This window comes from Doryrhamphus excisus, chromosome 7 (assembly GCF_030265055.1).
Source record: "Doryrhamphus excisus isolate RoL2022-K1 chromosome 7, RoL_Dexc_1.0, whole genome shotgun sequence".
Lineage (NCBI taxonomy): Eukaryota > Metazoa > Chordata > Actinopteri > Syngnathiformes > Syngnathidae > Doryrhamphus > Doryrhamphus excisus.
The window spans coordinates 5,982,505-6,006,094 of NC_080472.1; the positions used below are offsets into that span (position 1 = coordinate 5,982,505).

At 39.8% G+C, this 23,590-nt stretch overlaps 1 protein-coding gene across 1 annotated transcript; it reads left to right on the forward strand.

Moving 5' to 3' along the window:
- Window positions 1-1,117: 1,117 nt before the first annotated feature.
- ccdc102a (coiled-coil domain containing 102A) lies at window positions 1,118-23,432 on the forward strand. Its single transcript, XM_058077487.1, has 10 exons — window positions 1,118-1,279; window positions 10,040-10,470; window positions 11,927-12,307; window positions 14,102-14,349; window positions 14,828-14,936; window positions 16,194-16,310; window positions 17,044-17,253; window positions 17,412-17,582; window positions 19,608-19,711; window positions 21,498-23,432. Exons 2-10 carry the CDS (start codon window positions 10,108-10,110, stop codon window positions 21,631-21,633), a joined length of 1,839 nt encoding a protein of 612 aa, XP_057933470.1. The 5' UTR covers window positions 1,118-1,279; window positions 10,040-10,107; the 3' UTR covers window positions 21,634-23,432.
- The last annotated feature ends 158 nt before the right edge of the window (window positions 23,433-23,590 follow it).

The window sequence follows — 23,590 nt, forward strand, 5'->3', positions numbered from 1 at the left end:
TGTGGGTTCTCTCCCACATTCAAAAAACATGCATGTTAGGATACTTTGCATGAATGTGAGCATAAATGGTTGCTATATTTTCTCTGTGATTGGCTGGCGACCAGTCCAGGGTGCACCCACTGCAACCCTATGTGAGGTCATCCATCCAAAGAAAATGGATGGATGGTATGTGTTGAATTGGATGCAGCTGCACGGCGAGCAGAGTGGTTAGCACGCAGGCCTCACAGCTAGGAAATCCGAGTTCAATTCCACCCTCAGCCATCTCTGTGTGTAGTTTGCATGTTCTCCCAGCCCCGTGCATGCGTGGGTTTTCTCCAGGGACCCCGGTTTCCTCCCACATTCCAAAAACATGCTAGGTTAATTGGCCACTCCAAATTGTCCATAGGTATGAATGTGAGTGTGAATGGTTGTTTGTCTATATGTGATTGGCTGCCCTGTGATTGGCTGGCGACCAGTCCAGGGTGTACTCTGCCTCTCGCCCGAAGACAGCTGGGATAGGCTCCAGCACGCCCGCGGCCCTCGTGAGGATAAGCGTAGAAAATGAATGAATGAAAATCAGTGTGTGTTTTAGTGCCATCTTTTGGTAAAATGTTTACACTGCACATATTACCACACAGCAGGGATGCTCCGGTCAGGGTTTTATGCTGCCAATTCTGATACCGATCATCCATGAGTGAGGTCGGCCGATACTGATCACATGGATTAACTGTACATTTGTCAATGTATTTATTATAAGTGCTATTGACCTGGGGTGTCAATAAACAATTCCAAGGGCCCCTTACAAGTAGGTTATTGATAAAAAAAATAAAACAATATTTGGGCAGATTGTAGTTTTTTAAAATGTCGTTTGCGTTGTATGTAACAATGGATTAAATGTACAGATGGTGGTTTTATTTAAGTGTTGGTGTTTTACATGTCTTCCCTTTACAACAACTGCAAATAATTGACTGCATTCCAGCAGCTCTTCTCCCGGTGTTAAAGCGTTTCAACTCGGACGTCTTTGCTGAGCCAACCAATCGCTTTCCAGCCCTATTTCAGAAGAAGAGTCCGATTGGCTCAGTGAAAACATTTTTTCTATCTCATTGGTTGGAATAGTTGTAACACCCGCCCATTTTCCCTTCCGCTGCGAGGATGACTTCCGCCCACCGAGAAGAAGAAAATAGCAGTAAGAAAATGAGCAACGGACCAAATGTTTGTTTGCCTTAAGCTAAATTCTCAGCTATTTCACCGGAATCCAACGTTTACCCCCAAAGGATTATTTTCTTCATTCGCTTGTTCGGTACGTTCCTCTATGTGTTTATTGCTATAGTTGATAGTTTGAAACCCACTGCTTCCAGACACGCTGGTGTCAAATGACAAAATTCATCTTGCTTTTCCCTTTTTTCTGCCGTTGTGTATTTTTCACCTTTGTGTTGCCAAATATGAATATGATAATAACAAGAAAAAGATCGACGTGTTTTGTATTCTGACGATTGCATCCTAATTTTTTTTTTACCAGAGCGAGGTTAACACACTCATAACCCTGTTTGACATTTATTACCCTATACATTCATCGATTGTCGATTGTGTTAAATGATCAATATAAATGAGCACCATAAAGATGGACGAGCTCCAGAAAGAAAGCCAGACGAGCCGAAACGGGAAACCCCGCGATGGGTAACCCACTAGAGATCGAGCCAAATATCGGTATTTGATACCAGGCCAGTGTCGGTATCGGTACTACCGTGATGGCATCGATATTCATACATAAATAGTATGATTTTTTTGTTTTGTTTAAATTTTGGTTGGGGAATAATTGGTTCCTGTTCATGATCTGCGAATTTACGCAAAACAGATTTCCTTGATGATTAATGAAATATTTTTGTAGTTTGAGCATTACAGCCTCTATATATAGTTATTAACATTATTAGAGCCATCTAGACATGAAATACCTTATACTTGCCCTCCTATTACCTATTATGGTATTCATAAGAAAAGAAAATAAGACAAATAATACTCGTGGTCATGTGTTTAGCTCTAAATGTGACACCTAGTGGCCAGTGTAGAATACTACATTAAATCATGGCCTTCAGTGCATCTTCTGAAGGCATAAAAAATATATTTTTTAGAGTTATCCGATATTGGCTCACTGATATTCCGATATTGTCCAACTCTCAATTTCCGATACAGATATCAGCCAATACCGATATGTGTAACATGACATTTCCTGTGGTGGAATGAACACATTTAATATTGTGGGAGAAAATCTCATACTGATATCAACCGATATTGCATTTGTATTCGGACATCTGTTATATGTTTTACTTTATTTAGCCATTTTTATGGTTGAAAATGCCTAATTTAGGCAAAAAAATGGTAAAATGTGCTTAAACATGTATATGTTTTCACTAATAATATTCAGTATTAAACTATGAAACAGCATGATTTATTGAGTAATATTGTTTTGAAAAACTGACTTGTTACTGTTGAGTTTATTTTGTTGCTATTGTTACATTGTCCTAATTTTTTGTATTAAACATTCTTAAACTGTTACACAAATAAGTGTGTTGTAACAAATATTGTGGTTATGATGTGTTATAATCAGTATATTTTATTCAAAGCCCTCGTAAACAACATATTCTTTGACTTTGTATAACAGTATACAGTGGATTTGTGGTTCAGCATTCACGGCTCGGCAATTTCACAGATTTTTAGTTACCTCACATTGTGGAAAAATTTAAAATTCATGCCTGTGCAGATGCACCGCAGACATAAATGTCATATCGGGTTATGTATACAGTATTATAAATAGGGGCTGTCCGATCCTTGCTCCCGCCGCTGTCACTTCACCCACCTTCCCCCTGCAGCCAAAACCAGCTCCAAATTGTCACGCTCCACGTACCATTGGGCCAAGCTGCTGAGGCCATGTTGAATGGACATCACATGGTGTCCAGACATTCTGACCTCAGACCTGCCAACATGTATTTTGAGTATTTTGACAGTAATTGTCGTACTCTACATACAGTCTACCAAAAAAAGGTCTCTGCAGCAGTAGCACTCCACAACTCTCACGTCAACAAAATATGTTTTTTTGCTCATTACTCATTTGCACGTTTTTTTTAATGTGCTATGGCTCTTGTAGATTTTTCATACTGGGCGCTACAGTTTCAGTGATTATATGTTATTATATTTCCCATTGACTGGGTCCAGATCCAGGCCGATCTTGAGGATTTCTTAACATACCATCCATCCAAACATATCTTGCTGTCAAATGCTTTTGTTTGTATTTTTTCCAGGAGCAAAAACATAAATAAATAAAACATTATGGAACCAGGGCTGCACGGCGGTCGAGTGGTTAGCGCGCAAACGTCACAGCTAGGAGACCAGTGTTCAATTCCACCCTCGGCCATCTCTGTGTAGAGTTTGCATGTTCTCCCCGTGCATGCGTGGCTTTTCTCCACATTCCAAAAACATGCTAGGTTAATTGGCCACTCCAAATTGTCCATAGGTATGAATGTGAGTGTGAATAGTTGTTTGTCTATATGTACCCTGTGATTGGCTGGCCACCAGTCCAGGGTGTACCCCGCCTCTCGCCCGAAGACAGCTGGGATAGGCTCCAGCACCCCCGCGACCCTCGTGAGGAAAAGCGGTAGAAAATGAATGAATGATTATGGCACCAACAAACATGGCTTCCAATGTATCCACTTGCACCATGGATATGACATATAACTCCCCAAAACAGTCTGACTGGCTTGCCAATTGTGTTTCTGGTACCGACTGCGTAGTAATACTTGCACTTGCAACTTTTTTTTCTGCTCCATTGTGACTTATTTTCCATATGTGATCAAAACAAAAGGAGACACTTTTGAATTCCAAAATATACGATCTGTGTGTTACAATGTAACAGTATATTGTGCTTGTGTATACAGTATTGCATGCCTAGCATAGACATCTGCAAAGGTGGGGCCCATGTCTTCCTTCTTGAGGCGGGTCCTAATTCCAGACAGGCAGAGTTGCAGGACTGCAAAGGATTTGACCTCAGTTTGGCCCCCTGCTTTTGCACATTTATTGCCAGCACGGTAATTAACTCGTTTCCAATGGTTCAGGCGACATTAGCAGGAATGGATTGATTTTTGAAGAGGAAGCTCAGTTGTCCTTCACTTTATTTTCAAATCAAGCGTTTTGCTTTCTTCTCACTTTTCATTCAGCTGTCAGGTCCTCAACATCCAAAACACCGACCCAACCCCCCGTCTCTGCGCACACATGCACACACACACTGGTATGTGTATGGTACACATGCACAGGCTCTGTAAACTCAGGGTAAATTTATTCTGTGGTTGTCATGGAAGCGAAATATTTTCTGACAGTGGAGGAAGATAGTCGTATGTCCAATGCCAGGGGTGTAAAAGTGCACCCCACGGGACATTGGCATTTGCATATTTGCAATTTACTGAGTTTTTTTTTCCAAAAGGAAACTATTTATGTTGGGACTTGAGTTGTAGGATTAGTCAGGGGAGACTATGTGAAGAACTGCATTTGATTTATTTTGTATTACGTGTTACTCCTACAAAAGTCCAGAGTTTGTTGCTTTGACATACAACCTTTTTGTTGTTTGTTCTCTAGAAACGCTTTGTTGGATGTCCGTTCCTCAATCCCTGTTGAATGCAGCTCTGTTAATACAATCTCTTGAAATTGTCATTCTGCAGACATTGCAAGTGGCTGTAGGATTATTTTAATTTACAATGCAGAAGTACTTCTACACAGCTGACTCGGCTTTGTTTACTTAAAGATTGGCTGGGCAATCGGCTGATTATTCCTGATCATTTAAATATAGTGCTAAAATCGTCCCGATCCCAGATGGAATATCTCTTCATGTAGACGTATGTATGTAGACCTACTGACAAAAGTGTCAGTAATATTGCATGGGACACACAAGCACCAATCTGATCTCCAGAACAACAGCCTTTAATTGCAGGAATGATGAATGACCTCACAACAATAATCCCTAACCCGAGCTACTGTTGCGGCCGTAACCCAAACCAAGCTAAAACTCAGCTCAGGGTACTGGACGTCACTTCCTGTCCAAGCCACAGAACACATTTACAGCAACACACACAAGCCCAAGTCTTTTTTTCTCTTATTATGTCTACTGTATTAGGTAATAGGAGTGTAAAGGTGACTATAAGGGTGTTATTTTATGTCTAGAGGGCTCTCATAATGTTAAAAATAGGCATGGAACCATGATATTTTTGCTAAAGGCTATCATCCTGTGTTGCATACCGACCTATGAGTTCAAAACCGTATTAAGATATAAATAAGGAATCTACTTGGCAGAAATTGACTTGTCACGGCCATCTCTGGAAACAATTTACCTCAACATTATGTCCCAAAAGTCATTACACCCCTCAAATGAAAGAACACTTTTATACATTCATTCATTTTCTACCGCTTTTCCTCACAAGGGTTGCGGGGGTGCTGGAGCCTATCCCAGCTGTCTTCGGGCAAGAGGCGGGGCACACCCTGGACTGGTCACCAGCCAATCACAGGGCACATATAGACAAACAACCATTCCGAGGAAAAAATGCGAAAAAGAAAGCTATTTCTCTCTTCACAAAAAATAAAAAAGTATATCTAATATCAACTCCAAATATTAAAGCTCTGATATACTCAAATGTTTGAGTTTATGAACTCAAAAAAATGTGGCAACTGATTGCCTCACTTTTTTTGAGTTCTGCTAACTTATTGGGGTTTACATTGTATTACAGGCCCCTGGTAGAAACATAGCTGTTGTACCACACGCTCAGCAGTGGAAGATCAGGTTATTTTTCATGGTAACTTTCAAACATGAAAAACATAGTTTATGGTCAGTAACTGAATGTTGTTGGATTCCCAATTGAAACATACTGTTTGGGTGTGGACGTTGTTTTATTCCCAGAATGACTCTGTATTACTGGGGAGGCTGTGTTGTCATGTTTGGTCCGATTCAAACCATCCCGACATCAAAACATTTTCCCATTGAACATGAATGGACGATTTTCACAAGTTCCACATTTCTCAGCCCATTCCACATTGCAACAAGGGCACATTGCAGGTCACTGTGTTAAGGTTGCCGTTTAGCTTGAAACGCTCCCACGCTTTCCACATTTCCTCTCCTTTATTGTTTTTCTTCTCTTTTGACGTCTTTTAATTTTTTCTCGTGTCTTTAATCTTCCCGTTCATTCAACTTAACAACCGCTTCTCCTTCTGCATGAGTGATGTAACTGCGTCACGATTCCTCGAAGCAGAATCTATCTATCCAGCTATCAACCAATGTTGCTGATACCGATCACATGAATTAATTATACATTTTTCAATTTAATTATGTATTATGTATGGGGTATAAAGGGGAAAAGTCTGGACAATTTCAAGGTCCCTTGGCACAAAAATAAGTATCGTATTTTCCGGACTATAAGTCACACTTTTTTTCATAGGTTGGCTGTTCCTGCGACTTATACTCTCTATACTTAAGTGTTTATGTTACATAAACACTGGACACCTTTTCTATTTATGTTTATTTTTTGTGTAGCTGAATAACCATTGTGTTAGCATATCTTACACCTATTCAGCCTGTTCTCTATTCTTTTATTGTTAGAACTTGCCTTCCAAGAGGACGTAATGTCTGTTTTGGTCAAGTAGTTTGTCAAATAAATTACCCGAAAAAAATTCGACTTATACTCCAGTGCGACTTATGTATGTTTTTTTCTACCTAATTATGCATATTTGGCCTTGTGCGACTTATAGTCCAGAAAATATGGTATCTGTAATTGACAATTAAAAAAAAGCTTACTAAAAATAGAGGGGTAAAAAAATTCTAAAATGTTCTAAAAGTGGGCATTAATTTATAATTATGTGATAATCCAGGTATCAGCATACATGTACCACAGTTCCGAAAACAAGCCCACAAATTACCTGCAAAAAAATTGACTTATAATCCAGAGCAACTTATAGTCCAGAAAATACGGTACTCAATAATATTTGTCATTTATTAATAAGGGGAATTAATTTTTAACAAGAGCCATTTATCAGAATGATAAATTCTGATGGAATGTTGTGTCATGGAAAATGTGGAGATTTTTTTAAAATATGTTATGTTAATGGTATTATTTCATTTGAACATGCATCAGATTACAATTGAGTGCATCCCATAATCAGTTCCCAGTTCCACATGTCCAAAAGGAGTAGGGGTAAATCCTACCCCTCCATCTTGTACTTTTACAATCAGTAACTGTTACATTTGTTCACTTCCTGCTTGATGTTAATAGATGGATTTGCCGTCTTAGCTGAGCATTTTGATGTTGGAATGGTTTAAATAGTTTAGAAATGTGGAAGTAGTTGGGTGTCAACCAATGGGGCGGAATAAAGGCGGACAGGGTCTGCAGACAAAGTAAACATCCTGCCCTCTGCAAAAGTATCTAAGCGTGTATAAAGCATTGTATATGGCTCTGTGTGAAACAATGTTATATGGACCTGGTTTTATACCGTGCTCTTGTGGTTCTGTCAGCCACATGTTTTTAACTACACATTTTCTACCTACTCCACTTGCTCTATTTTTCTTACATTTGAGTTATTTTCATGACTGCTTTGGAACCTCCTTGGCCTCATTACAGAGGAAATGAACAGGAAGGACCGTTTTCTTGGATCAGAACGAAGAAGGAGAAGAACAAAAAACCATCAGAACCATTTAAAGTAAAATGATGGTGGATATAGCACAGACAAACTGGTTTGAGAATTCATGTCAGAGATGTGTGATTGTGTGATGTTTCAGTAGCACAAATGTACTTACTGTTGAACAAATAACATATATTCATTGAAAATCATTGAAATAGTGCAATTATTGAGTGGTACCTTAGTTTTTCATTCCAGACACTCTGGAATTACAGTATTTTCATAGATAGAGCATAGAAAACCTGATTACGACCTTGGAACATTTTTAACATTACTAGAGCGAGGTTGGGCATCATTTGAATTTGAGCGATTCCTCTTCTTAGTCATGGAATTGTGAAACATTGAATGAATGACGCCATTAGTCTCAGTCTTTTATAGGCTATCCTAATGGTACACATTTGTGTACAGTAATGTCCAAGTCACTCCCTTAGACATACCACCAAACCCCAGTAATTTTAAGGAGTGGTCCATGCAGGGAGACGTGTGTGATATCAACAATTCTTTACTATGGGGCAGTGAGGCATGACATGGAAATGATGCACGTATAATGCACAAACTACAAATCAAACCCCATGGCCTTAAATAACAGCCACAATTTTTTTTTAGTTTTTAAAGTCCTTCTGTGTACTTGTTGAAAACAGCCCTGTAAATTCATAGTACATGAAACATGCAAACTCCACACAGAGATGGCCGAGGGTGGAATTGAACTCTGGTCCCCTAGCTGTGAGGCCTGTGTGCTAACCACTAAATCGCCGAGCAGCCCTTCCTTGTTGTTGTGTTTTGAATTTTCTTTTCTGTACAGTACTTCCTGTGTGTCACAATGGTGTGAGCCGGTGTTTGGATCCCACAATGCAGAAAGGGCACCGTCAGATAAGAATAAAGGTTTCATATACAAGGAGTCGTCCACAGGAGTAAAAAGGCATACAAAATAAATACAAAAGGTGCTGCTACAAAAACAAAGCAGGAAAAAGGCTAACAAAAAGAGCTGCTGAAAAAAACTGGCAGGGAAAAAGGTCAACAAAAAAACCCTGCCGGAATAATAATCAGGCAGGGAACGACCAAAGATGCTGCTGAGAACCAAAAAACCAAAACGGTAACAAAAAATCACAGCTGAACTATCAAGCAGGGAGGAATACTCCCAAAAATACTAGGCAGGAATGACCAGAAAGTAAACACGAGATTGCAGAGGCAAGTACAGTCTGGCCAAATTGGCTAATTGGCACTAATTGCTGGCAGGTGGGTGCTGGTGGCTCCACCCCAGCTGGCCAGCGCCGTGGGGGCTAGTTCTTGTCAATGTAACATTACTGACACCTAGTGACCAGTGTAGAGTACTGTGTATCATGACAGCGTCTTTGAATGCAGCCTTGAATATGCATATTTTATGACTAATAATGGGGTGTATTCAACCACGAAAGGATAATTAGCAATGAATTATTAATTATTATTCATTCATTCATTTTCAACTGCTTATCCTCAAGAGGGTTGCGGGGGGTGCTGGAGCCTATCCCAGCTGTCTTGGGGCGAGAGGCGGGGTACACCCTGGACTGGTGGCCAGCCAATCATAGGGCACATATAGACAAACAACCATTCACACTCACATTCATACCTATGGACAATTTGGAGTCGCCAATTAACCTAGCATGTTTTTGGAATGTGGGAGGAAACCGGAGTACCCGGAGAAAACTCCACACAGAGATGGCCGAGGGTGGAATTGAACCCTGGTCTCCTAGCTGTGAGGTCTGCACGCTAACCACTCGACCGCCATACAGCCGGACAGAAATTTCAAATAAAAAAAAAAACTGTATAGATTTAATTAATTTGTTTTCACTAATAAATCAAATCCACTCACAGTTTAACAAGCTAATAAGCTGGAACCTGAAAAACTTTAATGAATACTAACATGACATTATAAAATGTGATCATCACAAAGATTATTATTAAACCTATCTTAACTTTTGCTAATAATTCGTGGAACAAATCAAGCAAGAGAAAATATAAAGGCTTAAGTCAGGCTTATTAATAAAAAAGACCAATATTTAGATTTTGCTTTTAACAAAAAAGGGAGCCAGAATAAAAATCAATAAAATCAATCAATAAAAAGGTTGTGATAAAATAAATAAATTCAAAATAATATTTTAAATCAACTGAAAAATAAAATTTTAATAAAGTGCCAATTAAAAAAAAAAGAAATTTCAAATAGAAAATTCAAAGAGCAACTGATAATATGTATTCATTTATCTGTACTGTACAGGCTGACCTCAAAACTGAAATAAGGAAAATGCAACAGAATGGAGAGCATACAAGCATATCTAAGAGTCAAATTACATGCTGATATAAGTTCTTTTTTTGTTCTCAGGTTAATGAGTGGCTGGGGAGGATGATGATTTCCTGATCTTTCACCTCTCAGTCCAACCAAGAACAAGCATGAACCACACCCCCAGTCCCCACCTGTCTGATGGCAACAAGTCGCCAGGAGGCGGCCTGTTGTGCAGCCTGGGGATTGGTTCTGACAGCGGGATCCGTTCGCCGGAAAGCCTTATCCACACCCCTAGCCCAAATGGAGGGACCCCCAGCTCCAGCCCTCCGCTGCTACTGTCACCTGGGTTTGGGGGCCTGGGTCTGGGAGCCTTGGGCATGATGGGGGAGGCGGCTGGGGCAGACTGGGAGAGCAGGGAAGAGCTGAGACTCAGGGAGCTGGAGGAGGCACGGGCCAGAGCAGCTCAGATGGAGAAAACCATGCGCTGGTGGTCCGATTGCACGGCCAACTGGAGAGAGAAATGGAGCAAGGTGGGTTGTTATTTAGAACGTAATGAAGCAAATGTGTTGATTCATGTAGTACAGGGGTGTCCAAACTTTTTCTATTGCGGGCTGTATCCACTCCAATAAACTGTAATTAGACAATTACCTCTTTTTAAATAAGCAAGGCTCAATATCAACTTGCCATTGCAGCACAGCTGCATTCTTCACTCTCGTAGAACATTATTTGCACATGTTACCTAACATATAGCCAGCATAGTTAAGACGCCACTTACTGTAAGTATACCTACACGGTGTATACCTGCATTTGAGAATGTCTGCACCTGCCCAGGCAAGCTCGCTAGGTGAGGGAGGGGACTCGACGTGGAAAAAGAAGATATGCAAACAATGAAGTTACTTCAACAGCAAAGCATTTCATCAGAAATTACAAATGAATGCTGAAATTCTGAAGCTGAACTGAAATGTAGAATGAATGTTGAAATACAGTATTGTGTTGAAACATATTCCTCAACTGAGGATCAAACCAGCAACCATCAGGTTGGGATTAAAAGCCCTGATAGATTGCCCTACATGTCCTGAATGACTGAACATTTTCATATTAGAATGGTTGCAAGTGGTTGAGAAATGCGGTAGGAGTTAGCACACAAGTAATAACAGAATCTAAATCAAAATGCAGAATGATTGTTGAATTGTATAAATATATTGAAACATTTCACGAAGACTGAGGATGGACGATACAGCAGACGACCAATCTACCTCCTGAGCCATGTCACCCCATAGAGTAGGTGGAATGTTGCAATCATGGAAAATGGAAAATAATTTTTCACCAGCAGGGGGGAAGCATTTAATTTGTCCATTCGGAGTGTGGCGGCTATCAATCATGATAGGAGCGATGGCATGAATTAATATTAATAATTTTGACGTATGCCCTCATCCAGGAACTTCTAGACTTGTGTCAAACACCATATATGCATATATACTATATACCATCTTGTTCTTGGTGTTAATTTACACATAATTAATATTATTTATAATATTTATATAATGTAGTATATTTATAATATTATTAATAATCCACATTATTATTATTATTATTTATTAAATTTAATAAAATCAAATACAATATATTTAATTATTTATGCACATTTATTAAATTATTATTATTTATTTAAATTGATTTTAATTATTTGTACAAATTACTGTTTACGCTGTACATTGTTGTTCATATTTTATGTCATATATTTATTCTCCACATTATTATTATTTATTACACGGGAGCCAGGCAACAACATTGAGATAGAGACCCAAATATGTCAGAAGATATGCATGGTAACATCGACAAAATCAAAGTCAACATCATAATATCAGGAAAAGAGAAATTTTAATATTTATATATTGTAATATTCATATTTCAGCTGTAGCCCTCTCTGGAGAAAGTTTGGAAATCCTTGGCATTGCAAGTCCATTCAAGCTCCTTTTCGTCTAGGTTCGAGGAGAGCGTAACCGTGCACGTGATGAAGTCCGCCAGTTGAGGCAGAGGTTGGACGCTCTCACCAAGGAGCTGACGAGCGTACGCAGAGAACGTCAGGAACTAGCATCAGAGGTGGAAGTGCTGAAACAGGATCTTCGCAGTGATCCCACCGCTCCTCCTCCAGCCACCAGTTCTTCTTCTTCCTCACCTGCTCACCAACTCTGTGCTGCTTCCGCCTCTTCCTCTCCGTCCATCGCACCGCCCTCCCCTGCCTTCTCCACCTCGCAAGGCCACACTGACTGCAAGTTGGACAGGTTAGAAGAGGGGCCACCTGGGTCGCCAGAGCCAGAACCAGTGAGGGACATGGACATGAACGCACAAAAAAGTCAACAAAAGGTGGGTTTGTCCTGTATGCGGTATTTTGGGCACAATTCAGATATTTTCATTGCATATAACTTTTATTTATTTGTAATATAGTACTTCAGATAATATGTAGCCACAACACACAAATATCTACTACATTTCAAGCACAGCTTTCACTTTGACACAAATTTAACCAAAGGCCAAATATCTAAACAACTATCCTACAACATAAACGATACAAAAATTGTGTTTTTGTTTTATTGTTTGACATCTAAATAACAATGAATTTACAAATACAACACACACTATTTACAATTTTCACATTGGGAACTGAGCTGTGTAATAGTAATGGTAATGGTCATGGTTTTATTTCATTTGAACATGCATCAGATTACAATTGAGTGCATCCCATAATCAGTTCACAGTTCCACATGTCCAAAAGGAGTAGGAATTAGCACAGCTTATTAAATCCTACCCCTCCATCTGGTACTTTTACAGTAACAGTTGCAGTTACATTTGTTCACTTCCTGCTTTCCTAATATAGTTTTATAGTTGGTTTTTGTTTTTGTTTTTTTTAATTTTTGTCACGTACCGAAGTACGAGGTGAGCATCTAATGACATAATGGGTACTATAGTAACTGTCAATATAGTGATATATATATACCACATCATGACTGCACTTATCCACTTCCTGCTTGCTGAAGATGTTAGTACATGGGAAAGATGCATTAAAGCTCTTACCAAATGCACTGCTGTTGTTTTCACGGCTTAAAACTGCACTGAATATGATGTCTTCTATTGTGCACTTGTAAAGGACCCATACGTCTTTGGGCTCGGGCGTTTGGGTTGAAAAGAATGTTTAAATACGTATTTGGTAGCGACTAGGTTCATCCCTTTCAGGGTCTGACTCGAACTGACATGTGCTCTAACCGAAAGAAATAATGTCAATCCAATGAATCCGTTCCAAAAATGTTAACATGGGTGTGTGTACCTAGCATCCCGCCGTGACCCTACAGCAGCATATAAAATGGATGGATGGATATTTCTTACATTCAGAAGTGTTTCTCACCTCCAGTCTCTGCTTTTCTTTTGATCACGGCTGCAAAGTAAGCCAAAATGGAGGCAAGACAGTTGCAACTGCCAGCATTTTGATTAAGAAGGTGAGAAGCACTACTGTATTGAAGAAATAACTCATTTATAGTGTCTCTATAATGGTCTTAGAAAATGTTCCAACTTTGATGGTGTTTTTGCCTATATTTCTACCACGCATATTTCGGTTTCAGTGGTAATTTGACATTTTGAAGGTGTCACAGCAGTGTCTTCAAACTGTAGAATTCCTGATGAAAGTGATTGTATGCCAGCAGAGGAAGTGCTGTTCCAGAAAACATCAAGTCATTTCCTGCTCTTTCTATTGTTGTGGCTGTCACATTTCCCTTAGTGATTACATCCCTTTGCTCGTTTCTCTTTTTTTCCATTTAAAAAAGAATCCACATACAGTATTTCAACTTTCTTTAATAAATGTTCTTTTATTTACTTTCTTGCCATAATATTTTGACGTTTTCTCCAAACCTTATTTTGTTTTGTTTGTTTCTCATAACATGACTTAAAATTTTTTAAAAATATTTCAACTCTGACAATATTTTTATTCATATTATATGATGAGTCTATTCTTGTAAAACCGTTTTCTTATTAGAATATGACTTTTTTTCTTAATATTTTTTATTTATGTATTTATTTATTTATTTTTCTGCAATTTTAATCCAGTAATATTTGAACTAAATTCTCATGAAAAAAATGTGTTTGCTGCTGTTGTTTGCTCTCCAACAGGAAATGGAGCTGCTTCAGTCTGTGCTGCAATTACGAGCGTCAGGTGGCGACACACAAGAGTCATGGGATGGTGTGAGCGGCAACGGCATGAACCCGCCCGGCGCTCGTTCGTCCTCAGCTTTGAGCCGGCAGGAACGCAACAGGCAGCTTTGGGGGGACATGAGCGCCACCGAGGACGAGTCCAGCAAACTCAACGCCTTACAGCTTCGCCTGGATGAGTCCCAAAAAGTCCTGCTGAAAGAGAGAGAGTAGGTCACCCAATTGTGAAACATTGAGTGAAGGTCATATGATTTCTCACATTTATTGGTGCCACAATTACATTTGGACCACCACAGAGCGATTTGGCGCTAGCTTTTATTTATTTATTTTTAGATTTGGCGCTATCTGCTCACCCTTTTTCACAATCTGTCGTTACAACTCTATCAACTTTTCCCATAAGAAATAATGTAAATCCAATGAATCACTTCCAAAAATGTTAACATGGGTGTGTGTACCCGGCCTATCGCCTGAAGTCAGCTGGGATAGGCTCTAGCATACCCCCGTGACCCTACAGATTTGGCGCTACCTGCTCACCCTTTTTCACAATCTGTCGTTACAACTCTATCAACTAGATGGCATCGTAATTGCATTGTCGGAGGCACTCGTGCTTGCTTAAGGAAGAAGCAGTAGCCAACAAGAGAGACTCCCAAGTGGTGGAAATGATTGTTGTGTGTTTTTGTCATTTAGAGACAAGCTGGCTTTGAGTAAGAGCATCGAGAAGCTGGAGGCTGAGCTCAGTCAGTGGAAACTTAAGTATGAGGAGCTGAGCAAAAATCGTCAGGAAGTCCTCAAACAGGTGAGACATGCTTACACTCACCTTCCTGCTTTGTCATTCAGTATCATTCAAATTAACATGAGTTGGTGTTTTTAGCTTTGGGAGTTTGACAGATTGAAATTCATTGACAGCCCTACCAGAAATATTGACATGTGGTGAGGCTCATGTCAAACCCAAAACAAACATGTGTGCTACTTACCTGCACTTCAATCAATCAAACTTTATTTGTAGCGCACTTTTCATACATAGAATGTAGCACAAAGTGCTTTACATGTTAAAAAAGAACGACAACAACAAGACACACGTACATACACACTCGCACATACACAGACACACACACATAAGAAGTGTGTTTGCCTGAGTACAGAGGAACCAGTTCAGGAAGCGCTGCCATCTGCGCTGGGGGCTGCCCACGGCCGAGGCCATAATGCCCACCACACAACAGGTAGGCAGGGGACCCACAGCGCTGCAGTGGGGCACCGCCACAGAGCTCCCAGCCACCCCAGTCGGTAAGCTCCACGAGAGGAGACTCCCCAGCCCCCAACCGAGAACCGCCCCCAGCGCAGAGAGCCCCCACTGAGGAAACACTGGATATATGGGATAAAGAAATATAAAAACATAAAATAAGAATATAGAAAGTACATATAGAAATAATGACATAAAAAGTAAAATATATAAGAACATTAATAAAAACTAAAATAATCATGTGTAAAAATATAAAGATATTATTATAAGATCCAAAACAAAAGGTGTAGGGTATAAAATAACCATTAGATAAAAGTCAAGTTCAAAGGTTAAAAACAGTATACTAAGAGCATGAGTTAAAAGCCAAATTGGTCGGCCACTCCTGGGAAGGTTCACCGCTGTTCCATGTTTTTGCCATTTGTGGATAATGGCTCTCACTATGGTTCGCTGGAGTCCCAAACGTTTAGAAATGGCTTCATAATCTTTTCCAGACATTTTTCACACAGGGCCATGTAGGTTTGGATTTGTTTTCACCCTTTATATTAAAAGGTTTCATTTAAAAACTGCAGTTTTGTGTTGTCATTGACTTGTATGTAAATTAGTTTGATGATCTGAAACATTTAAGTGTGTCATACATTTTGAAGATTACACACACAATTGTTGTTTTTAAAAGTCATTAAAGATGTACATTCATTCAAATAAGCAATTAATCTCTCAAAATGATGAGCCATTCATGCTCATGAAGGAGCACAACTGTGTGTTATAAAATATAAGTTATAATATAACATGTATTTTTATTTGCACTGCCACCAGCTGAATCTACTGAAGGAACTGCATCAGGATGAACTTGGTCGCATATCTGAAGACCTGGAGGATGAACTTGGAGCTCGTACCAATATGGACAAGAAACTAGCAGAATTACGAACTGAGGTATGGAGGCCAGATCATTCCTTTTTTGTAACTGTTTTATTCATGAGCACAATTTTCTTTTAAACCTCAGCTATAAAAAAAAATGTTTTTTCAATATTTTAAGTTTTTTCTAGGATGAGTGGATGAGCACGCAGGCCTCACAACTAGGAGACCTGAGTTCAATTCCACCCTCAGCCATCTCTGTGTGGAGTTTGCATGTTCTCCCCGTGCATGCGTGGGTTTTCTCCGGGTACTCCGGTTTCCTCCCACATTCCAAAAACATGCTAGGTTAATTGGCCACTCCAAAATGTCCATAGGTATGAATGTGAGTGTGAATGGTTGTTTGTCTATATGTGCCCTGTGATTGGCTGGCCACCAGTCCAGGGTGTACCCCGCCTCTTGCCCGAAAATCATTAAGACAGCTGGGATAGGCTCCAGCACCCCCTGAATGAATGAATGAAAGTTTTTTGAAAGTTTGGGATGAATATACTGTACAGTGGGGGTGTGGAATTTGATCCCTTGCTAATTCTGCTAATTCATCGCTTTTATAGTAGCTTTACTGTAACACAGAGAGACATAATGTTTAAAAAAAATGATTGTGCCTGATTTTGTAGGCCGTGCTAACCACTAGGTGCTAACCTGTGGTGTTTTTGTTTTGAATTTACTTTTGTTGTTATAACTCAAAGGCGTGACTTTCCTGTACAAATTGGGGTTATTTTTTAAGAAAAGAATAATTGAAGTGTGTGTGTTTCAGATGGAGAGGCTGCAAGTGGAGAATGCAGCAGAATGGGGTCGCAGAGAGCGCTTAGAGACAGAGAAACTGGCACTGGAGAGGGACAACAAGAAGCTGAGGGCACAGGCTGAAGACCTGGAAGAACAGCTAACAAAGAAACGCCGTCAGGCTGCATCGGCCATCGACACGGACCTGAAGGCCATGCAGACTGAGTTGTTTGAGAAAAACAAGGTAAAAAGACATCTTTTGGAAAATCTGAAGGTCTTTTTCCAAACAGAGATATATAGTAAATTGACTGAGTAAGCAGTGAGTCTATGTGTATTTTTTCAGAAAGTAGACAGACGGTCTTGTTTAATAAGCCTCTCTTCTTCCTGGGTTTGTGTACACAGGAGCTGGCTGACCTTCGCCACATTCATGCAAAGCTGAAGAAGCAGTTCCAGGAGAAGACAGCAGAGCTCGCCCATGCCAACAGACGGGTGGAGAGCCATGAGGCGGAAGTCAAAAAGCTTCGCCTGCGAGTGGAGGAGCTAAAAAAAGAATTGGGACAGGCAGAAGATGAGGTAAGATTATAAGGTTTGTGATTTTCTGTTTGATCATGAACATGAAGTGACTTCAACCCCTACTAGTCACTGGATTTTTGGGCTAAAACGCCTTGATAAAATTGCAGCTAAAATAAATGAAAAGCTGTCGTTGGAGCATTTGCAGTAGCGGCATGGATTTGGACTCTTTTAAACGCCAACAAGCTGAATTTTCTTTAAGTGGTACTGACATTGGGGAATTGGACAGCCTGATTCAAACAGTGGCAGATTGTGGTCCAGATTTCTGTCAAGAAGTTGGACTCATTTCCGCTACAGCTCGGGGCTGCCCTTTGTCACCGGTTCTGTTCATAGTCGTTATGGACAGAATTTCTAGGAGCAGCCATGGCGTTGAGGGCATCCAGTTGGGTCCTGCTGGCTTCATCGGGCCGTGATCTTTCGCTCTCATTGGATCAGTTCGCAGTTGAGCATTATGTCGCCGGGATAAGAATCAGCACCTCAGAGTTTCTTTTCCTCATGATAACAGGATTTCATTCACATTATGTCAATCTGTGATGTTCTGCACTTAACAGTAGATTCCAGTAAGGTGGAAATCTATGGGGGCATTATTGTAGCAATATTATTTGCGTGTGTGTATCTCAATCTGTGTGTCTGCACTCGGATTTCCAAATGGTATTACACAGACAAACCAGTGATGGCAGAAATGTAGCAAAAATCACGTGTGTAAGGAGAGCCAATCGAGAATCCACTTGACTTGTAACCAGTGATTTGTCTGTATTCCTGGGTCTTGTAGCGAAAATACTTTTTTACACGTTTGCAAATCTAATTACACACACACGAGTTGTTTTACACATTTGCAGATTGTTATACAGGCATACAAATCTCATCACACATTTACAGATTAATATACACACTTGCAAATCCGACTGCAGACACACAAGCCACGTATACATGGACCCAAATATTCCAATTCCATTTGGGTTATTTGCTCAAATGGAAAGAATGTAACCTTTGTATACACCTCATTCCGAAAGAAAAGTGCCAATCCGAATGAATATATAATGGGATTCCCAGGGGTGGAATATTCCTTTCCCCAATCCGATTGAGGTATCTTGTACCCGCAAAATCCGAAAGTTGTCAGACTGCGTTCTTCTTTGTGGTGTTTTTCTTCTTCTGTTGTTTATTGGCGGTTGGCAAGCAGCTTTGGTGTGCATTAGCGCCATCTGTGGAACAGAATCTAAACCCTTCTATACGCCATTCACAAGTCCAGTTTTATTAAAAAGAAAATACATATCTATATAAAGCCGAGCTTAATTATAAAATATTAGCAAGATTGAACTTTATCTTTTCCTGTTCCCGGGTGCGTTCTTTCAGCAAATGCTGAGATATGACGTAACACGCAGCTCCAGACGTTATTCCATTAAAAAAAATGGAGGCGAGCAATCGGCACTGGACTGCTGCGGAAAGTTTGTTTTTGATTCAAACTAAATTTCAAGACTGGACGAAGGAAAAACTGGCAATACGGAGTTATTCCAACAAGTGAAAGAAAAACTGGAGGAAGTCGGTACCACGTGATGTTGGTGTTTACGCTTTACTGGGCATGCCCCATTGACTATTCTGGTTGATTATAGCGGCGCATGTAGACACGCCATTGGAATATTCCTTTCCATGTATACCATTGCTTTCGGAAAGGTCATTTGGAAAGATTCCATTCGGAAAGAGAAAAACTCCTCATGTAAACGTGGCTACAGATTGAGATACAGACACGCAAATAATATTGCTACAATAATGCCCCCATAGAAATCATAGTGCCCTACTAGAGCTGTCCTATCTAGTCTGACTAGTGTGTTTCCCGCCTACTCTTTGAGAATGAACTGATGAGGCCTCAGATGAGAGGCGAAACGTCTTCCAAGACAACCTGAACAGTCCAGCAGCAATCGATTCAATGCCCTTAGCATAGGGCGTTTGGACAAAATGTGTTTTTGGAAATATCCATGTTTGTGTGGACATGGCCTTATACTGTGCATGTGTGTGTGTTTGTTTGTCTAGCTGGATGAGTCCCATAACCTGTCAAGAAAACTGCAGAGGTCTTTGGATGAACAAGTCGAACAGACCGAGAATCTGCAGGTGCAATTGGAACATTTACAGTCCAGGTAATTTTTCGCTATGGAATAATTATACAACACAGTTTTTTAATAATTTGTAACAACAATAAATGGGTTTGAATTGAATTGGAATTTTCTCCAAACATAAGACTGAACAGAAAACTTAATACCAAGACACTGATTGGACAACAAAGTACACCTGGACAAGAACCAGAACACATAAAACAGACATCGTACACGGCTAATGTCATCTTACGAGCAGGAAATGGAGACATATGGCCAAAGCCCAAGGCCAGGGGAAGAGGAGAGAGAAACTAATTGTATTTGTTTTTGCCAACGGATGCCAGCTGGTGTGGCTGGGCAATAAATACCTTGGTAAACCTCACTCTCTGACATTTAAAGGGATACGTAGGTATGCCACTATGCCTTTGGCATAAAGTTGTATGACATCACCAATATCCCCCCCACTTGGTCTCGTGAGCAGAGCTTATCTTTGACATAGATCCCTGACATCCTAACATTTATTTTAGAGAAAATAACTCATTTTGTTTTTTTCCAAGCAAAAGCTGTAATTGTATCAAATGGGCATTTGGAGGTTAAAATAATAAACATATTTACATGTTTGATATTTTCTGTTAGAACTAAAGCAGACTGATGAATTGAAACAAAAATGTTGGAAAAAAATCTGTGAAGTTTTTAGAGCAGTTTTTGGGAGTAGTCTTTTTGGTCCTCTAGGGACCCGAAAGGGACCCCTGAGGCATAAACAAGTAAACACTGTGAAACAATTGATAGAAAGGAATATGAAGGGGTAGAAAACAGCATCAGGCAATTGTGACATCTGACACTTTCATGAATAGCTGTTTTGTGGCGTATGTATTATTCATTCATTCATTTTCTACAGCTTATGTTCATGAGGGTTGCTGGAGCCTATCCCAGCTGTCTTTGGGCGAGAGGCGGGGTACACCCTGGACTGGTGGCCAGCCAATCACAGGGCACATATAGACAAACAACCATTCACACTCACATTCATACCTATGGACAATTTGGAGTCACCAATTAACCTAGCATGTTTTTGGAATGTGGGAGGAAACCGGAGTTACCAGTGAAAAAAACCCACGCAGACATGGCCGAGGGTGGAATTGAACTCGGGTCTCTTAGCTGTGAGGCCACTCTCACAATGTATATTGTTTTGGGATGCAGAATGCTGTACTTTTTACCAATTAGCCAGAAGTACTTTTAGTGGGGGAAAGGTCCCAGTTGATGCACTACACCGCTGATGGAGAAGTCATACATCAAAACAAGCAAAACAAATAATCCTTAAATGATAATTATCTTATTATATTATGATAATTATAAATGATAATTAATGGTAATTATCGCTACAACGCATGGGGCTTGTAGCCATTGCTGCAGCTTTTGCAAAAAAAGTTTGTCCGAGACAAATAGTAGTAGTAGATGTCATGATATTTGGTAAAGACATATCTACAGGTGGGGCTGCATGGTGCTGGAGTGGTTAGCGTGCAGACCTCAGCTAGCAGACCAGGGTTCAATTCCACCCTCGGCCATGTCTGTGTGGAGTTTGCATCTTCTCCTTGTGCAGCTTCTCCCTGCAGCTGGGATAGGCTCCAGCATACCTGCAACAAATAGAAAATGAATGAATGAATATCTAGTAGTAGTTTGTTTGAGTAATTTTTACCTTCAGGTGTGCACAAACTACAGTTAAATTTAAATGTGGAACAAAAATATATGTATAAAAAGTTGAACTCGGTCTTGTGAAAAAAAAAGACTAGGCTTTACTCAAAATTTTCACTTTTAATTGGTTTATTACCCATAGACTGCGGCGACAGCAGCTGAGTCCTGGGCTGTTTGGGAAGATGCGATCGGCTCGGTTCAGCCCCGATGTTCCCGACGGTCCGACCAGCGACGTGGATGATGAAGAGGAGCAACTGCAGCTCCAGATCCCTGGATGACACTCAGGCACACATGCAGTGAAGGATATTGTTTGACCAAAATGACCTGAAAGAGCGTCATCACGCGAGGAAAAGACAGTGAGGTGATGAAACGATCATCACACTGCTATTCCAGTTCACCGGTAGATCCTGATTGGTCCTGGTTCTGGAAAAAAAAAGAATACTTTTGTGTCTGGGGTGATTTTACAGAACATTTTGCATTTTTCAAACCCAAGTTGAGTTGCTATCTCAAAGAAAACGCTTGTGAACGGGAATCATGTACTTCATGAACATCTGTGTAAAGATTCTCCATCAAAGTAGAAGCAGATTAAAATACTACATCATAATAGTATGATCAACATACTGTATACACAGTCCCACTCCCATTCAGACATAAATTACTGTGCAAAAGTCTTAGGTTCGGAAAGGAACATCATTAGGGTGATCCTGGAAGGGCTTTTGTCCGATTAACCGAGGTGGATTTATTTGGTCTGGTATTCTATTTACTGAAGCTACGGCACACATACAATCACGAAGAGAAATCGCCAGGAATGCCTGACTCCCTCACGTTATGAATCCCTGGGTTCCGGCCACTCACCAACTGGTAGGAGCCGTCCTTCCATTTTTGTCTTGGCTTAGGTTCCCACGGGCAGATTGACTCTTCTGAATTGCGGCTCACCATTTCTGTTCAACGGTTGAGAATAGCGTGTGAGATGTCCGATTTGCTCTATTTGACCGATGGGTTCATCTTAGGCCAACGAGTCTATCCTACAATTTGTACTGTACAATGAAACTCCAACGAATGAAAAATGAATGGATATGCTCATAAAAATGTCTATTTTTGATATACGGCTCGCTCCTCCTGTTAGCACCTAACGTTGTTCTCTGATTTCAGATCAACATTTGCAATAAAAGCGAAATTTGTCAGTTTTACATTAGCTTCATCTCCAAAACCTTCCTATAATGTTTTTGAACAAAAATTTTAATTTGTGAACACGCGAGGATCAACTTTAATATACAATAGTTAGCATGCAGAGACATTGGCTAGTTATATTCTTGCATGCGTATACTACGTATCATGGAAACGCAGTAAAACACAATAAGCAGGATTACAGGAAGCAAAATATTCCATTTCAAGCAAACTTTGTGGGGACGACTTGGTGAAATATTAGTGAGTAAGTGTATCAAGATGCTGGTTATCAATATTATATGTAGTTTGAGTCTGTGTGGCATCAAAGGTTATTTAGTTAATTAGTAAGGTTAATTAATTAGGTTAATTAGTAATATTCAGCCTGGATTGGTCCATTAACCAGAAAGTAGTATGCTTGCCAGTTACCAGAGAAAGACAAGTACACCATGATGGTGATCTGCACGCTACTGAGTAAAACAACACAAGACTTTTGCACAGTACTTTTATTGATACTTTTACTGTTTTTTGCCAGTCCAGTGATGTTTGGTGTTTTGATACCTTCATAATACCCCTGAATGTCATGTCTGGAACAAAAGTGTGTTGTTGTTGTTGTTGTTTTTTATATCTATTTTGTCTTATTAAAGCACCACAATACCTTGTTAAATTATACATAGAGCAATGATTGTATTTGTCATTGATACATCTTATATAAGCACACAGGAGAAAACCAAATAAGATTGTCCTAATAACCAATTATTTTATACTAACACGGGCAACGTTCCCACTCAAAACTAAACTTAAAATGACTCATTATTCATATTAGATTAGAATTCATTTTAATGAATGGTCTTATAGTAAAATGATGGGGGATACATTTCTAAAATACTACTAATGTCAAACATCTGTGATGTTATATATGTTAATGAAAATAAACAGTGACATTTGAGTGGTTTATTAACATTTTTGACATTGTGACAAATGCGTCACATCAGGCTTTACATAGCAATTTTATTACTAAAATCTGACAGTGATATTTTCCTAGCTGGTTTTTTATTAATTCAATGGAAG

Coding starts and splice junctions, on each gene's coding strand:
- ccdc102a (XM_058077487.1), top strand. CDS start 10,108: ATGAACCACACCCCCAGTCCCCACCTGTCTGATGGCAACAAGTCGCCA. Junction 14,350..14,827: donor GTCCTGCTGAAAGAGAGAGA/GTAGGTCACCCA, acceptor TTTGTCATTTAG/AGACAAGCTGGCTTTGAGTA. Junction 17,583..19,607: donor TGGGACAGGCAGAAGATGAG/GTAAGATTATAA, acceptor TTGTTTGTCTAG/CTGGATGAGTCCCATAACCT.